The 13,938-nt window shown below is 45.1% G+C and overlaps 1 protein-coding gene across 9 annotated transcripts in view; it reads left to right on the forward strand.

Moving 5' to 3' along the window:
• The window catches only part of dachc (dachshund c), a 662,558-nt gene that overhangs the window by 275,757 nt on the left and 372,863 nt on the right, over positions 1–13,938 (forward strand). For 6 of the 9 annotated variants that reach the window (XM_070891740.1, XM_070891739.1, XM_070891746.1 and 3 more), the window contains exon 3: positions 3,636–3,689. The exons of the other annotated variants lie outside the window; for them this stretch is intronic. In XM_070891740.1, coding sequence (XP_070747841.1) covers positions 3,636–3,689 — 54 coding nt within the window. The remainder of the gene's footprint in view (positions 1–3,635; positions 3,690–13,938) is intronic. 9 annotated transcript variants of the gene reach the window in all.

The raw sequence follows: 13,938 nt of genomic DNA on the forward strand, positions 1-13,938 counted from the left end.
GCCCTAACGTCACATTCGAAAGGTGGCACCTCCGACAGTGCAGTGCTCCCTCAGTACTGCCCCTCCGACAGTGCAGTGCTCCCTCAGTACTGCCCCTCTGACAGTGTAGCGCTCCCTTAGCTCCGCCCCTCCGACAGTGCAGTGCTCCCTCAGTACTGCCCCTCCGACAGTGCAGTGCTCCCTCAGTACATCCCCCCTGACAGTGCAGTGCTCCCTCAACACCGCCCCCTCTGACAGTGCAGTGCTCCCTTAGTACTGCCCCTTCGACAGTGTAACACTCCCTTAGCACCGCCCCTCCGACAGTGCAGCACTTCCTCAGTACTGCCTCTCTGACAGTGCAGGGCTTCCTCAGTACTGCCCCTTCAACAGTTTAGCACTCCCTTAGCACCGCCCTTCCGACAGTGCAGCGCTCCCTCAGTATTGCACCTCCGACAGTGCAGCGCTCTCTCAGTATTGCACCTCCGACAGTGCAGCGCTGCCTCAGCACTGCCCTTTCAACAGTGCAGCGCTCCCTCAGTACCTCCCCTCCGACAGTGCAGCACTGCCTCAGCACTACCCCTTCAACAGTGCAGCGCTCCCTCAGTACTGCCCCTCCGACAGTGCAGCACTCCCTCAATACTGCCCCTCCGACAGTGCAGTGCTCTCTGAGTACTGCCCCTCCAATAGTGCAGCATTCTAGAATAAAATAACAGGCATTCTTGAGTCTACCAGCAATGATCTAATTGTGCAGTTCAGATGATGGACTTGAAGTATATTAATTTCACTGTAATTACTTTTATGTCCTCATCTGTGCTACTCAGCTAGATTTCTTTCTTGGAGGTTTTCCGAGGCCTACACCCAAGTTCACTGGGCACAATAACTATCGGAAAACCGGGATCGTCTCCGGCCCACCCAACTTTCCGATGTTCACTTCTTCCAGGCTTTTCTGGGATCGCCTCTATTTACCACTTGCAGCTAAATCATAAAAGCAGGTAGAGCGTGCATGGAAAATCTTACCCTGATGAGTCTATTATTTATCCTCATATTAAACAATTGCGAAGTGGTCTACTTTCCATAATTTATGTAAGTGCTCATCCTGAAACAAAGCCAAAGGAGCTTAACTGTCTTCATTGCTTTAATGGGAAGTTTCTTTTAAACTAAACTGTCATGTAAACCTAACATGTTAGAAATGGAGATGTCATTCATGACTACTTCCTGAAGTCAGTAAAGCTGACAAACAGCTTCAAAATAGCTGACACAGCTCTTAAATAGGTGACAGCTCGAAGATAAAACAGGCGCCTGAAAAACAGTCCTGCAATGACCAAGGCCATTGCTTCAAGGTGACTGAATAAGCCAAATTCCTTTTTATTCCATTGGACTTCAGGATTTCAATCAGTACTTTGGCATCACATTTCCGCAATTTTGTTTCTTTTTCTGAGCAAACCTTTGCATGAAGGGCTCCTCCCAAAACCGTAGCCTCCAGCACCTAAAAGGACAATGGGATCATCAAAACTTCCACGTTCCTCTCCAAGTCACACACCATCCTGACTTGGACAGATATTGCCGTTCCTTCACCGTCGCTGGATCACGATCCTGGAACTCCCTACCTAACAGCACTGTGGGAGTACCTTCACCACACGGACTGCAGCGATTCACCACCACCTTCTCAAGAGCAATTAGGGATGGGAAATAAACGCTGGCTTTGCCAATGATGGCCACATCCCGTGAATGAATAATATATATATTTGTTTAAAGTCTCATTCATTGACTGGAGCTTCAAAGCTCCTGAAGATAGATCTAAAAACCTTTGCCATGGCTGTCTCATTGATTAGGAAGAACTATTCATGACAGTCTACTCGATATCACCTTTGTTAAGTCATTCGTATGTAGCAAAAATGCAGGATGCATCCACAGAACGTAATGAGCTTCTCGTGTCTTTAAAATACCCTTACTCCCAGCACTCCTGCTCCTCCTGGCCGCACAAAAGTAATTTTGAACTTCCCTTTGCTGGGCCTCTCTGGCTTTGTTCCCAGTGGAACCGATCAGAGAGTGCACAGAGCATGCTCCAACAGTTCCCTCCTAAAATGGCATGGGGTTCAAGTGCAGCATAGATCTCCAATTTGCATATTAAAATGGTTCTACTGCCTGAAATGGGCAGGCGCATTGGCCGCCCATGGGTAGGCCGTTTTCAAAATGGTGGCAGCGGCAATGGAGGTGCGAATAGGGCACTGCCATTTTAACCATATCGTCGCTCCATTTGCACCAGTTGGGACACGTTAAAATCATCCCCTTGTGACTGAGACACACCAGTAAGCATAAGGATATTTTTTCTTTGAAACAGTTCAGATGATATGACAAATCCAGCTTAACTAATTCACACACCTACAACTTTATTTGTATAAACAGAATAATATGGACTGGGAAACCGAGGGGTTGAAATTCGAGTTTATCAGGAGGGTTGGCAAATTGGCAGCCCACTTTACAGCCCGCTCAATTTCCTTTACCATTGACAATTAAAAGCACAATTGGGTGGTGTGTAAAATTGTTTGACAATTCGCTATCACTGAAGTCTAATTTTAGCACCCCGCCCCCACCCTCCCGAGACTCTTGGGCACAAAAAAATCATGAAGAGGTTGGATAATCTTTCTGTGTTGTGGTTAAAAGCTTTAATAGCCACAAACCTACCAGGCAACTCTATACATTTGTTTAGAGCTCAATACAAAATATTAATGTATTTATCAACAATATTGTAAGACTAAATGGGCAATAAGGAACTTAAATTCTCTTTGATAATTCCTGATACTCTAGTATTAGTCTTTGGGATCACCTTTCACCTATGTCATTCCTTTGCTACTGTTGTTCAGAATACCCTTGATATATCAATGTGAGATGAATATATATCACATAGGCATTGAGTTATAGGAAACATGAGGGGAGTTGGACTGAATCACATTGTACATATACCTGCTCCATGCATGTAGTCAGCCCACTTATGTTCCCATTCACTCATACTACAGTCTCAAAGCCAACATACATAGTACATGAAAACAGATTCTGAGAACCACTATTGACATTGATAGTTTAGCTTCCCAATGGTTTGAAGTTCGGATAAAGGCAGCGTTGAAGAATAAGGGACCTCCCAGGGAGATATCAGTGGCTGTGTGCACACTAAGATCTGCAGGTTCACATTTCCAATGATCGAGAGCCATTCTGTGAGTCACAGCAGCTCCGCAGAGCATCGGGAATTTGAATCAGCTAATTGAACTACAAACGCGGACAACTCGAGAGCAGCAAGCGAATCATTTCTTTGTGTCAACAGTTAAATCAGTCGCTACACATTTCCCACATTCTGGGCAGGGAAGGTGCTCCAAAGAGTGTAAGAAAAGTTGAGCCTGCTGATTTAACTGCAAACATGAGCAAGCACATTATAGTTGCCAATGAGACTTACCTTACTATCAGGGCAATGAGGCTGTCGAATTCCTGAGCAAAGCAATTCTGGACAAAACAACCATCTCAGATTGGAAGTGCATAGCATGGAGTGGTTTTAAGGCACATGTGCTGCTAATGACGTTTCAACTAGATGTAACCCACTTTGAATTTTATTTCTATACATATATCTCTCCTCTCTGACATTGTGACTTTTTTTTCTCCTCAAGGTTATGACTCGTGCTACTTCACGGGTACAAGAGGCCCTCCAGTCCCTCACCCAGGTAGTCATTTTTCATGTTTTAGCCTGGGCACTGTCAAGGCAATAGTTGATAATGAGCGCAATTATTCCCGAGGCCAACTGTATTCTCACTTGATATCCACAGAGAAATGCATTCATCAGGGTTGATCTGGAGAGTGGAATTGCCCCATGTTTTTATCCTGCACAGTGCAAGTACAGTTACTTTGCCTCCAATTAAACTTAATAGAGATTGGTTAATTTAGCACATATCAGGAATGGAACACCCAACTTTTTGGATTTGTTTGATTCAATAGCACACTACCCACAAAGCCATTGCATGGAATTTACAACACAGAAACAGGCCATTCAGCCCAACTGGTCTGTGCCGGTGTTTATGCTCCACACAAGCTTCCTCCCACCTGACTTCATCGCACCCTGTCTCCGTATCCTTCGGCAAATAAAAACAGAAAATGCTCGAAATACTCAGCAGGTCAGGCAGCATCTGTGGAGGGAGAAACAGAGTGAACGTTTCAGGTCGATGTGCTTTCATCAGAACTGGAAAACATTTGAGATGTAACAGATTTTAAGCAATTGCAGGGGCAGGGAAAGAGGGTAGGGGAGGAAAGAACAAAAGAGAAGGTCTGTGATAGGGTGGAAGGCGGGTAAGATTAAATGACAAAGGGGATGATGGTGCAAGGCGAAAGGAGATGGTAATGGAACAAGTAATGAAACAAAAGAAGAGTATAGAAGAGGTGTAAATGGAAATGGCAGAATCATCAACAGCTGTCATATGAACAAATATGGGCTGAGTTTATGGTTTGAAATTGTTGAACTCGATGTTGAGTCCAGAAGGCTGTAAAGTGCCTAACCGAAAGATGAGGAGCTATTCCTCGAACTTATATTGAGCTTTGTTGAAACAGTGTAAGAGGCTGAGAACAGAGAGGTCAGCGTGCAAGCAGAGTGGAGAATTAAATTAACAGGCGACCAGAAGCTCGGGTTCCCGTTTGCGGACTGAACGGAGGTGTTTCGCCAAGTGGTCACCTAATCTGCGTTTGGTCTCCCGAGTGTAGAGGAGACTGCATTGTGAGCAGTGAATACAGTATACTAAATTGCAAGAAGTACAAGTAAATCGGCGTTTCACCTGGAAGGAGTGTTTGGAACCCTGGATAGTGGGAAGGGAGGAGGTAAAAGGGCAGGTGTTGCATCTCCTGTGCTTGCACGGAAAGGTGCCGTACACTGTATTAATGGTTACCAATTTAGATGTTTTTTGAATAAACTGTCTTTGAGTTCTTTTCTAAATTTCATATCCAGATCTCCTGGTATCAAGCTTCAGCCCCCAACTTCTCAGGGGGAACGGGCATCGCCTTCCAAGCCTCTCCATCAATGTCACTCTGCTAGGAACTTGACATGAGCAGCCTGGAAATGACCTGCCCTCTGACAGTTCACTCCTCGTGCTGCTACAGTGCCATTAGTGCTATTTAACACATTATTGCACCATGTACTTTGCAAAATCAGAATGTCAACCAATCTGCAGTATGACCATTGAACCTCCCATTGCACAATAAGCCGTTCTGAGATAAGACAAGCTAAGTGATTCGCAATTCATTCAGAGATTTTGGCAGCAATTTTTGTTGCAAACCACAGTCATTTATGGTTGCATTATTGGTAATAACAGGGAGGTTGGCAACTTGTGAGATGGAGGTATATGGATTGCATTACATAGTATATAGAATATGCAACACAGAAACAGGCCATTCAGCCCAATCAGTCAATGCCAACATTTATGCTTCACTCAAGACTCCTCCTGTCTTTCCTCAACTAAATCTATCCACATAACCTTCTATTCCGTTGTCTAGCCCCCCCTTAAATGCATCTACACTATTCGCTTCAACCACTCCCTCTGGTAGCGAGTTCCACATTCTCACTGGGTAAATAAGTTTCTTCCGAATTCCCTATTGGATTTCTTGGTGACTATCTTATATTGATGGCCTCTAGTTATGCTCTTCCCCACAAGTGGAAACATTCTCTCTGTATCCGCTCTATCAAAACCTTTCATAATTTTACAGAGCTCTATTAGGTCACCCCTCAGCCTTTATTTTCCGAAAAAGAGACCCAGCCTGTTCATCCATTTCTAATATGTATACCCTCTGGTCTTAATGGGGTTTTATAAATATGGCGATTTATAAAAGGAAGAAATTGCCATCGACATAAAAATTCCTACCGTGTGCAAGAAGGAAAAAATTACTTTTAGCCCCAAAAAGAAACACTTGCCCCAATATTACCTCCAGGAAGGGTATTAAAAAAATTCAGTATTGCGGAATGCGTCTGCAACCCACTGCATACGCACCTACCACCAATTTTATGGTGGCTGCTTGCGAGGTGTGTGTGTGTCCCATCATGGAGATGCGGGCTACCTCATCATCATATTTAAATCAGGCGCCCACTGTGCAGAAGGGAGCCTGATTACATTTTTAACAGCTGCCAGGGTTCGGGAATGGAGGTGAGGACTGCCGGCTCCAGTGGGCTAGTGAATTTTATGGCACTCCATGTGGGCCAAGAGAAGCAGGAGTGCTCCCCCGCCACCCGGCCTCTCAAGGTAGCCTTCTGCCGAGTGCAGCCTGTCCTCATTGCCACGATCGGCGACCTCTCCCCGTTGCCCCCCCCCCACCCATCTCCAACCCCGATCTCTCCCTCCCTTGCCATTTCCATGCTCGGCTCCCCCCACTAAGGCCCGATCCCAATCCCTGATCGCAACCTCCCGATTGCTGCGGACCATCCCCAACGGTCTCCCCGCCCGACAGCCGTCCAGTCTGTCAGTCTATGGTCTAGCCGGCTGCCAGGTGGGGGCGTGGGACCAGCGGAAGTGCTCTTGCAGAGATCTGGCACGGGCTCGACGGGCCGAATGGCCTCCTTCTGTGCGATAACCATTCCATGATTCTATGGGCCCGAACTTGGTGGAAGCCAAGTACCCCGGCCAATTGTGGCCCAAAGGACTGCCGATGGCCGCCAAGAGACTGGGCGGCACTTTGCCAGGAAGATCCCTCTAAAAGAGTTGGCAGTACTGCCTGGCGGCCAAATAACGGCTTACGCCGTCAATCTGGGCAGCAGTAGGCTGGAGTTCTCAATCTCCGCGGCAAATGCGTTCCTCGTCAAAGTGCTGCCGAGGATTGAGTCGGGCCCAGGGAGGGGGGGAGCACTAAAAAATAAAAATCTTCACGATAAAAAAAAACACCATAACACCTGCAGGGGATCCCAAATACTAAAAAAAAAATTTTAAATGTTCACTAACCTTTTTTTGCAGGTCTTCTTAATTACCGGCGGGATTGGATCTGCCTCCACGCAGCGGTCCTTCCCCTGCTGCCGCCGACTTCCGCCCATACCAATATGGCAGCTCGAGGGACGGGAGGTCACTTACATGGCTTGGCCATCAGCGGGCTGTTCCCGGCGGTACTCCCTCCTACCGGCAGCAGACCAAGAGGAATCTGTGACCGAGGGGAGAGTGGGGGGAAAAAGTCGGTGGCAGTGGGCAGTAAAGCCACTAATTTTGGGCCCATTGATTCTAACTGGAAGAAGGAAATTAGAATGAGGTCATGCCGTTAACTTCAGCAGGACTTCCACATCTCTGGCCTCCCAAGGATTCCTCCTGCCTCTGTGCTCCCCCTCACCCACCCTGTCTCCCCGGGACTATCGGAGCCACTATTTTTTTTAAACAATAAGTTTTCTCATTCCCAGCTGCTACCGAGCTTTTCAAGCATGTTGGAGTGCTGGCATCAACGTACCGGAGGCACGGCATACACTGGCCATGACCACAGACCCACCGTATATGACACCTGGGCAGGCCCATCTGGTTGGGAAACCTGACTTATCAGGCATCCAGCAGGATTCCTTCTAACTTCAAAATAATGGAGCATATATTCTTGGGTGGGGGCAGTATTTTTTATTTTTTTTTCCCATTCTTGTCAGATCAACTCCAGCGCCAAAGATCACTTTGCGCTACTACACTTGATCTTAGCCAAAAGGCCGAGAGGGGAAGCTGCACCTTCCTGGAAACACTGCAATACCAGGTCGATGCGTGGAGTGGACGGAGCAAGCCCTTTTGGGAGTTGCTTCCAATGAAGTCTTGGCGAGTTTCTGCAGTGTATCCTGTAGCTAGTACACACTGCAGCCACACTACGCAGGTCATGGTGGGGGTGGAGTTTCTTTTCTACTCAATCTCCAATTTAACCGATTAAGTTGTTTTTTAAATTTTATTTCAATTTCCATTTTTACACTCGTGGAAAATTGGCGTGCAATTCACACCTTCATGCACCATTGTTCTTGTCCTCTAACTACGCAAAGGTGTGACTGACAAACAGTTCAGACCTATGACTGTAGTTTTAACAAAAAGACCGACCTGCAATAGGAGTCAAGACAGATATTATAGGCCAACATAAGGTGGGCACAGGGTGGTGAGGCGAGTGCCAAGCCCCTCTGACCTCGGCAGTGTGAGGCCCGAGGGATTTTACCTCCCGGGAAGTGGCTGGAGGTCAGGACTGATTGCCGGCACTCGGGCAAATCCCGGGAGGGAGTTTCAGGAGGGTCATGCGGGAGAGTAGCCCAGGCGAGGGGAGGCTCCTCCCGGTGCCACAAGGAATGTTAGTTTAAAAAAAAAAGGTTTTAAAAAAAAACGTATCTGTTTGGGCCTCTTGTGGGCTCAGCTCACTCTTCTTGCTGGTTTCACCTGGTGGGAAAGCTTCCGATTAAAATTGCATTGGGGGTCCCAATTACATCACCGATCCCCAATTTGCATATGTAAAGAAGGATCCCGCCGGTTTCAGACGGGTGTCACTGCTGCCTGATCAGAACAACAGGTTAAAATAGAAGAGCGTGGACATGAAGTGGGATGTTGCTGAATCAAACTGCCCGCCTGCCCAATTTCCGCCCCGCGTGTAGGGTTGAATTTGTCTCTGTATAATCTGAATTTTATCATCTATTTCACTTTCTAGTTTAGATTTTTCATAATTTTTTGTTTAGGTGCGAAGCATCAAGTGGGGTGGTGGCGGGGGGGGGCGGGTGGGGTGGGGGGGGGCGGGAGGGTGCAGAATTCCTCCATGTAATACGTTTTTTCCACAGGCAAAGTCATAACGATCACTTGTCTGTTCCTGAGTGACCAATGTAATTAACGGAGGAAGCTTTTCCCTTTGATGTACAACCCCCCACTCCCAGTGCCATTGTTTCTTTATTTCCTTTTTTAGTGAGGGCTTAAAAAAACAGAGGAGTGAGATGTGGAACACAAAGGGATACAACTTGTTCCGTGCGCTATTTGTAGAAAACTGGTGAATGCATTTGGATAAAATCTCTGTGTGTACCCGACTTTGTTGAAATAACCAATGCCGAAATTTCATCCAAGCACATAAAGAAAGACTTGCAATTATATAGCATCTTTCACAACCTCAGGACGTCTCAAAGTGCTTTGCAGCCAATGAAATACTTTTGAAGTGTAGTCACTGTTATCATGTAGGAAATGTGGCAGCCAGTTTGTGCACAGCAAGCTCCCAAAAAACAGCAATGTGATGATGATGGTTAAGGGATAAATATTGGCCAAGGCACGAGGGATAACTCCCCTGCTCTTCTTAGAAATACTGCCATGGGATCGTTGATGTCCACCTGAGAGAGAAGACAGGGCTTTGGTTTAATGTCTCATCCGAACGACAGCATCTCTGACAGTGCAGTGGAGCTCCCTTGGTACTGCACTGGAGTGTCAGCCTAGATTATGTGCTCACGTCTCTGGAGTGGGACTTGAACTCACTACCTTCTGGCTGAGACAAGAGTGTTACCAACTGAGCCAAGGCTGGCGCAGGTATACGTTATACACAGGTATATGAGTCAAGGTGTACTTTGGTTCAGTGTCGATTTGTGTCTTAGTCCTCTTCTGTGAAATGCCATGAGAAGTTTCTCGACATTGAAGGTGTCCTATAAATGCAAGCAGTTGCATATTTTTGTTTGCTAACGGTGTACATCAGCCCGATTTCTGGTAGTGTGTTGGGAACAGATGTTTTGCAGTTTTGTGGTAGTGTCCACCCGTTTGATCCTTATAAACACAAGTCAAATGGCTGTGGGCATTATGGGGTGATTTTGATCGGGTGGACATTTGGGCTGACTGTAAGCTTGCCGTCCGCAATGGGAGGGCCAAGCCATCTGGATGATGCCCACTAACCTGTTTTGTACAATAGTAGCAACAGATGGATTCACATTTACTTGTGAATTTGTCAGATTCTTGTAGATTTGGAGTTGTGTGATAATTTACAAAGCTATTGCAGGCTCTTTTAAGATCGATGAAAATGGCATCATGTGTAATGCAAGTGGATACAAGGGATCATGGCCAACGAGCACCAAAGCGTGTAATTTCCAACACTGCTTGCTTTACCATGGAGCAAAAGTTGGACTGGTCAGTTTTGCGCCTGTATTTTCCTGAAGAAATTACTTATTGGATCTGGTAAGAAGACTTCTGCTTATAATCGTGAGAAATAGTTACTGAATCTAAAAGATACAGTGAGCATTTGCATCGGTTAGATTTCTCTCTAACCGAATGTCACCTCTGTATCTAAGGTGGTTTCTCATCAGCTCCAAAAGTCTGCATTGTTTCATGTGAAATGAAGCACCAAAAGACAATCAGTCTTTTGTCTTTCCTTTGGCTGGGGGTTTGAGATGAAATGCAATGTCAGTTTTAAGGATTGAACATGGGTGTAATTCAAAATTTCTTTTTTCCTTGTCCAGCAACAGTTGAAAGAAAACTTCAGTGAAAGTGTATTAACTGGCTCAGAGCCTCAGGCAATAATAGTTTGTTTATTATCAGTTTCTTGGCTGTTTTTTTTCTCCAATTTGAGTAAAAATGATCTTGTAAGATAATACATACTGAAACAAAACCTTTGACCCCCGTCGCGGAGCTGGTGCTCCACTAATAAGTTGGGTGAGACAATCGTGTGAGGCTGTTTTGGCTTGGCCTGAGGTTGGACATTAAGTGAGTAATCCAGGTGGCTGCCTGCAGCAATTGAGAAACAGTGACAGAGTAATTTGAAAAAGAAAATAAATCACACTTAAACGTGTTTGTCCAGCGAGATGTATTTAAATCGTCAAAAGACAAACATTCATTTTGTACAGTTTTTAACAAGGGCCCCCACATTGCCTTGATCTCCTCCACAGACTTTGTGAAAGGCGGTTGTGTCATGAAATGAGTTTCCTCCCAGTACACGGTCTGAAATCTAATACTAGGTATTGATATTTCTTGGCTGCCTAACTGCGCTTTGATGCCAGGTGGGTCAGGGTGTGTGTGTGTGTGTGTGTCTGTGAGAGAGAAATGGGCGGGAGAAACATTAAAAACAAAATCTGAGGAGATAAATTGTTAGTAAAACAAAATACTGCAATCAGCAGGGTGAGCGGGCTGCTCGTTTCCCAAGAGATTCAAAGGGTGGAGAAGTAGTTCTTTGTCCTTTAACAATAGAGTCAAGGTATATGAATTGAAACTGTCTACATGATTTAACTTTTAATCCCTTGAAATGTGAACCTTTTAGCACTGTAATAGTTAGACATGCTATCTCTTACACTTGGAACAGAACTAATCTCTGTTCTTTATACGTTGCATTTGAATTTATAATTTCCGGCAACAAGCCTTTCTTTTTGGGGTTTTTTGAGGGCCTACTACTGTCCATGGTTTTCCCAATTGGTTTTCTCCCCCTTGGTTTCTCCACGTTGAGCGCCTGCTACAATTAAGAAGTTGAGTGCATGATAAGTGCCTAGGATATGAGCTAGATCTCTCCTGAGTCAGGAATAAAAAGAGAAAATGCTGGCAGATCAGGCAGCATCTGTCTAGAGAGAAACAGAGTTAACGTTTCAGGTCGATGACCTTTCATCAGAACAAAGGGACGAAGGTTAATTTACCTGAAACGTTAACTCTGTTTCTCTCTCCAGAAATGCTGCCTGACCTGCTGAGTATTTCCAGCATCTTCTGTTTTTATTTCGGATTTCCAGCATCTGCAGTATGTTTCTTTTGCCCTCAGGTGGCATACAACAGTGTCCTTTGTTCTCTGATCATCACACATACACATACACAATCCTGGCTATCAGCAACTTAGCAGACTGGAAATTCAAACTTGTATTCTCCCACTGAATGGTGAGGGGAGAGGGGGCATGTCACTGTTTCAGTGTTTGCTACAACTTCTTCGAGTTTCACTGCTGTTGGCTCTTTCAAAAAAGAAGTGCGCTCACTGATGGCCTCCAGTGGGAGTTACACACAAGTTTCCTGGATCTGCTCATTTGCATTCGCATTGGAACAGAGGAACAGGAGTAGGTCATTCAGCCCCTCAAGTGTGTTCCGCTTTGGGTCCGTAACCCTTAATACCCTCCGCCTAACCAAAATCTGTCAATCTCAGCTTTGCAATTTTCAATTGATCGCCAGCCTCAACAGCTTTTTGGGGGGAGAGAGTTCCAGATTTCCACTGCCCTTTGTGTGAAGAAATGCTTCCTGACATCACCCCTGACTGGCCTAGCTCTAACTTTAAGGTTATGCCCCCTTGTTCTGGACTCCCCCATCAGAGGAAGTAGTTTCTCTCTATCTGTCATATCAAATCCTTTATCACCTCAATTATATCACTCCTAAATAATCTATACCTGAGGGAATACAAACCTACCCTAGGCAATCTGTCTTCATAATTTAACACTGTTAGCCCAGGTATCATTCTGATGAATCTATGCTGCACTTCCTCCAAGGCCGATATTCTTCCTGAGATGCGGTGCCCAGACTGAACCCAGTTCCCCAGGCGCAGTCTAACCAGTGCTTTATACAACTGTAGCATAACTTTCAACCCTGTGTATTCCTTTTGTAATGTGTTTGCTTCATAGGTTCTTTGCTAAAGAATTCATAGCAACATATTGCTGTTAAGAACTAGTTGGTTTATTAACAAAGGTTTAACAATCACACTACACATTACCAATTCATCCACTAGGCTCCCAACTGCATACCTCATCGTGGGATGACCTAGACCCAACTAACCAGGGTTTTATTGAATCTTGTGAACATCATGTGACTGTCTAAGCCACCCCCACAATGCAACAGCTCTACAAACCTGTAATCAAACTCACAGGTGCATACATTGCACCATTGGTGCAGGCGTTGGTGTAAAATCGGTGTAAAATGGGTGTAGTAAACAGTTGACCAACACAGTGGATGAATTTTCTCAGGGTGTCTCCCGTAACCCTGCCATAACTTTCTTCCTTTAAGAGATGGAGTAAATTTGACATTGGAGGCCCATTAACCAAATGTGGTTGCCCTGGAGGAAGGATGTTCCGTGATTAGGACCTTTTGCATACACCCTAACAGTACAGCTGACGCACTGTTTGTCAAAGATTAAAAACAGAGCATTTATATTAAGGCACACCTGTTATTGATACTTTTGCACTGCATACAAATACTGAGAGAATTTCTCACAGGCAGATACATAAGGTTGATTGAGAGTAGCACTTTGATTAAAGAATGTATGCTAGCAAAAATATTTTCACTGCCATTTTGCTTCTTTTCAAACCATTTTGTAGGAAGATTTACCATGCATTTCAGTCACATATTTGCCATTGGGCATACTCTGAGGTTTTGGGCTAAACTAAAACCAGAGAAACAGCAGATGCTGGAAATGCGAGACAAAAAGAGAAATCGTTGGAACAGCCAGTCTTAAGCATGGATCCTTCCTCAAAACGGGTTTGAGGTTTTGAAATTTGGGTCGGCACCTGAAACGCTAGCTTGTCTGTTCTTCCTCCGCTGTGTGTTTCCAACATTTTCTGGTCTTGCCTCAGAGGTTTGCTGATAGGTGACAGAGTTGAGTGTAGAAATCAGTACCTATGACCCTGACTTTGACCTGACCATGCTGTTCAGCATTGGGTTGCCAACTCTCCAGGATTGACCAGGAGTCTCCAGGATTTAAAGATTTATCTCCAGGACATTGCTTGGAGCAAACCAGCAGAAAAGTCAGAGGGGCAATAAATAATTGTGTTTTTACATTTTATTTTCTTTGAACGCTTTTGTTTACTAGTTAGAAAACTATTGGACCTGGGGAAAAAAAGCTGTTTTGAGTGACAGTAAAGAATCATCCAATTAGGTAATGAAGGGGGAATGGTAACATAGTGATTATGTTACTGGACTAGTAATCCAGAGGCCTGGACTAATTATCTGGAGACGCGAGTTCAAATGCCACCGTGGCAGCTGAGGGAATTAAAATTCAGTTAATTAAATAAATCTGGAATAAAAAGCTAGTATCAGTAATGGT

The sequence above is a fragment of the Pristiophorus japonicus genome, chromosome 10 (assembly GCF_044704955.1).
Source record: "Pristiophorus japonicus isolate sPriJap1 chromosome 10, sPriJap1.hap1, whole genome shotgun sequence".
NCBI lineage: Eukaryota > Metazoa > Chordata > Chondrichthyes > Pristiophoridae > Pristiophorus > Pristiophorus japonicus.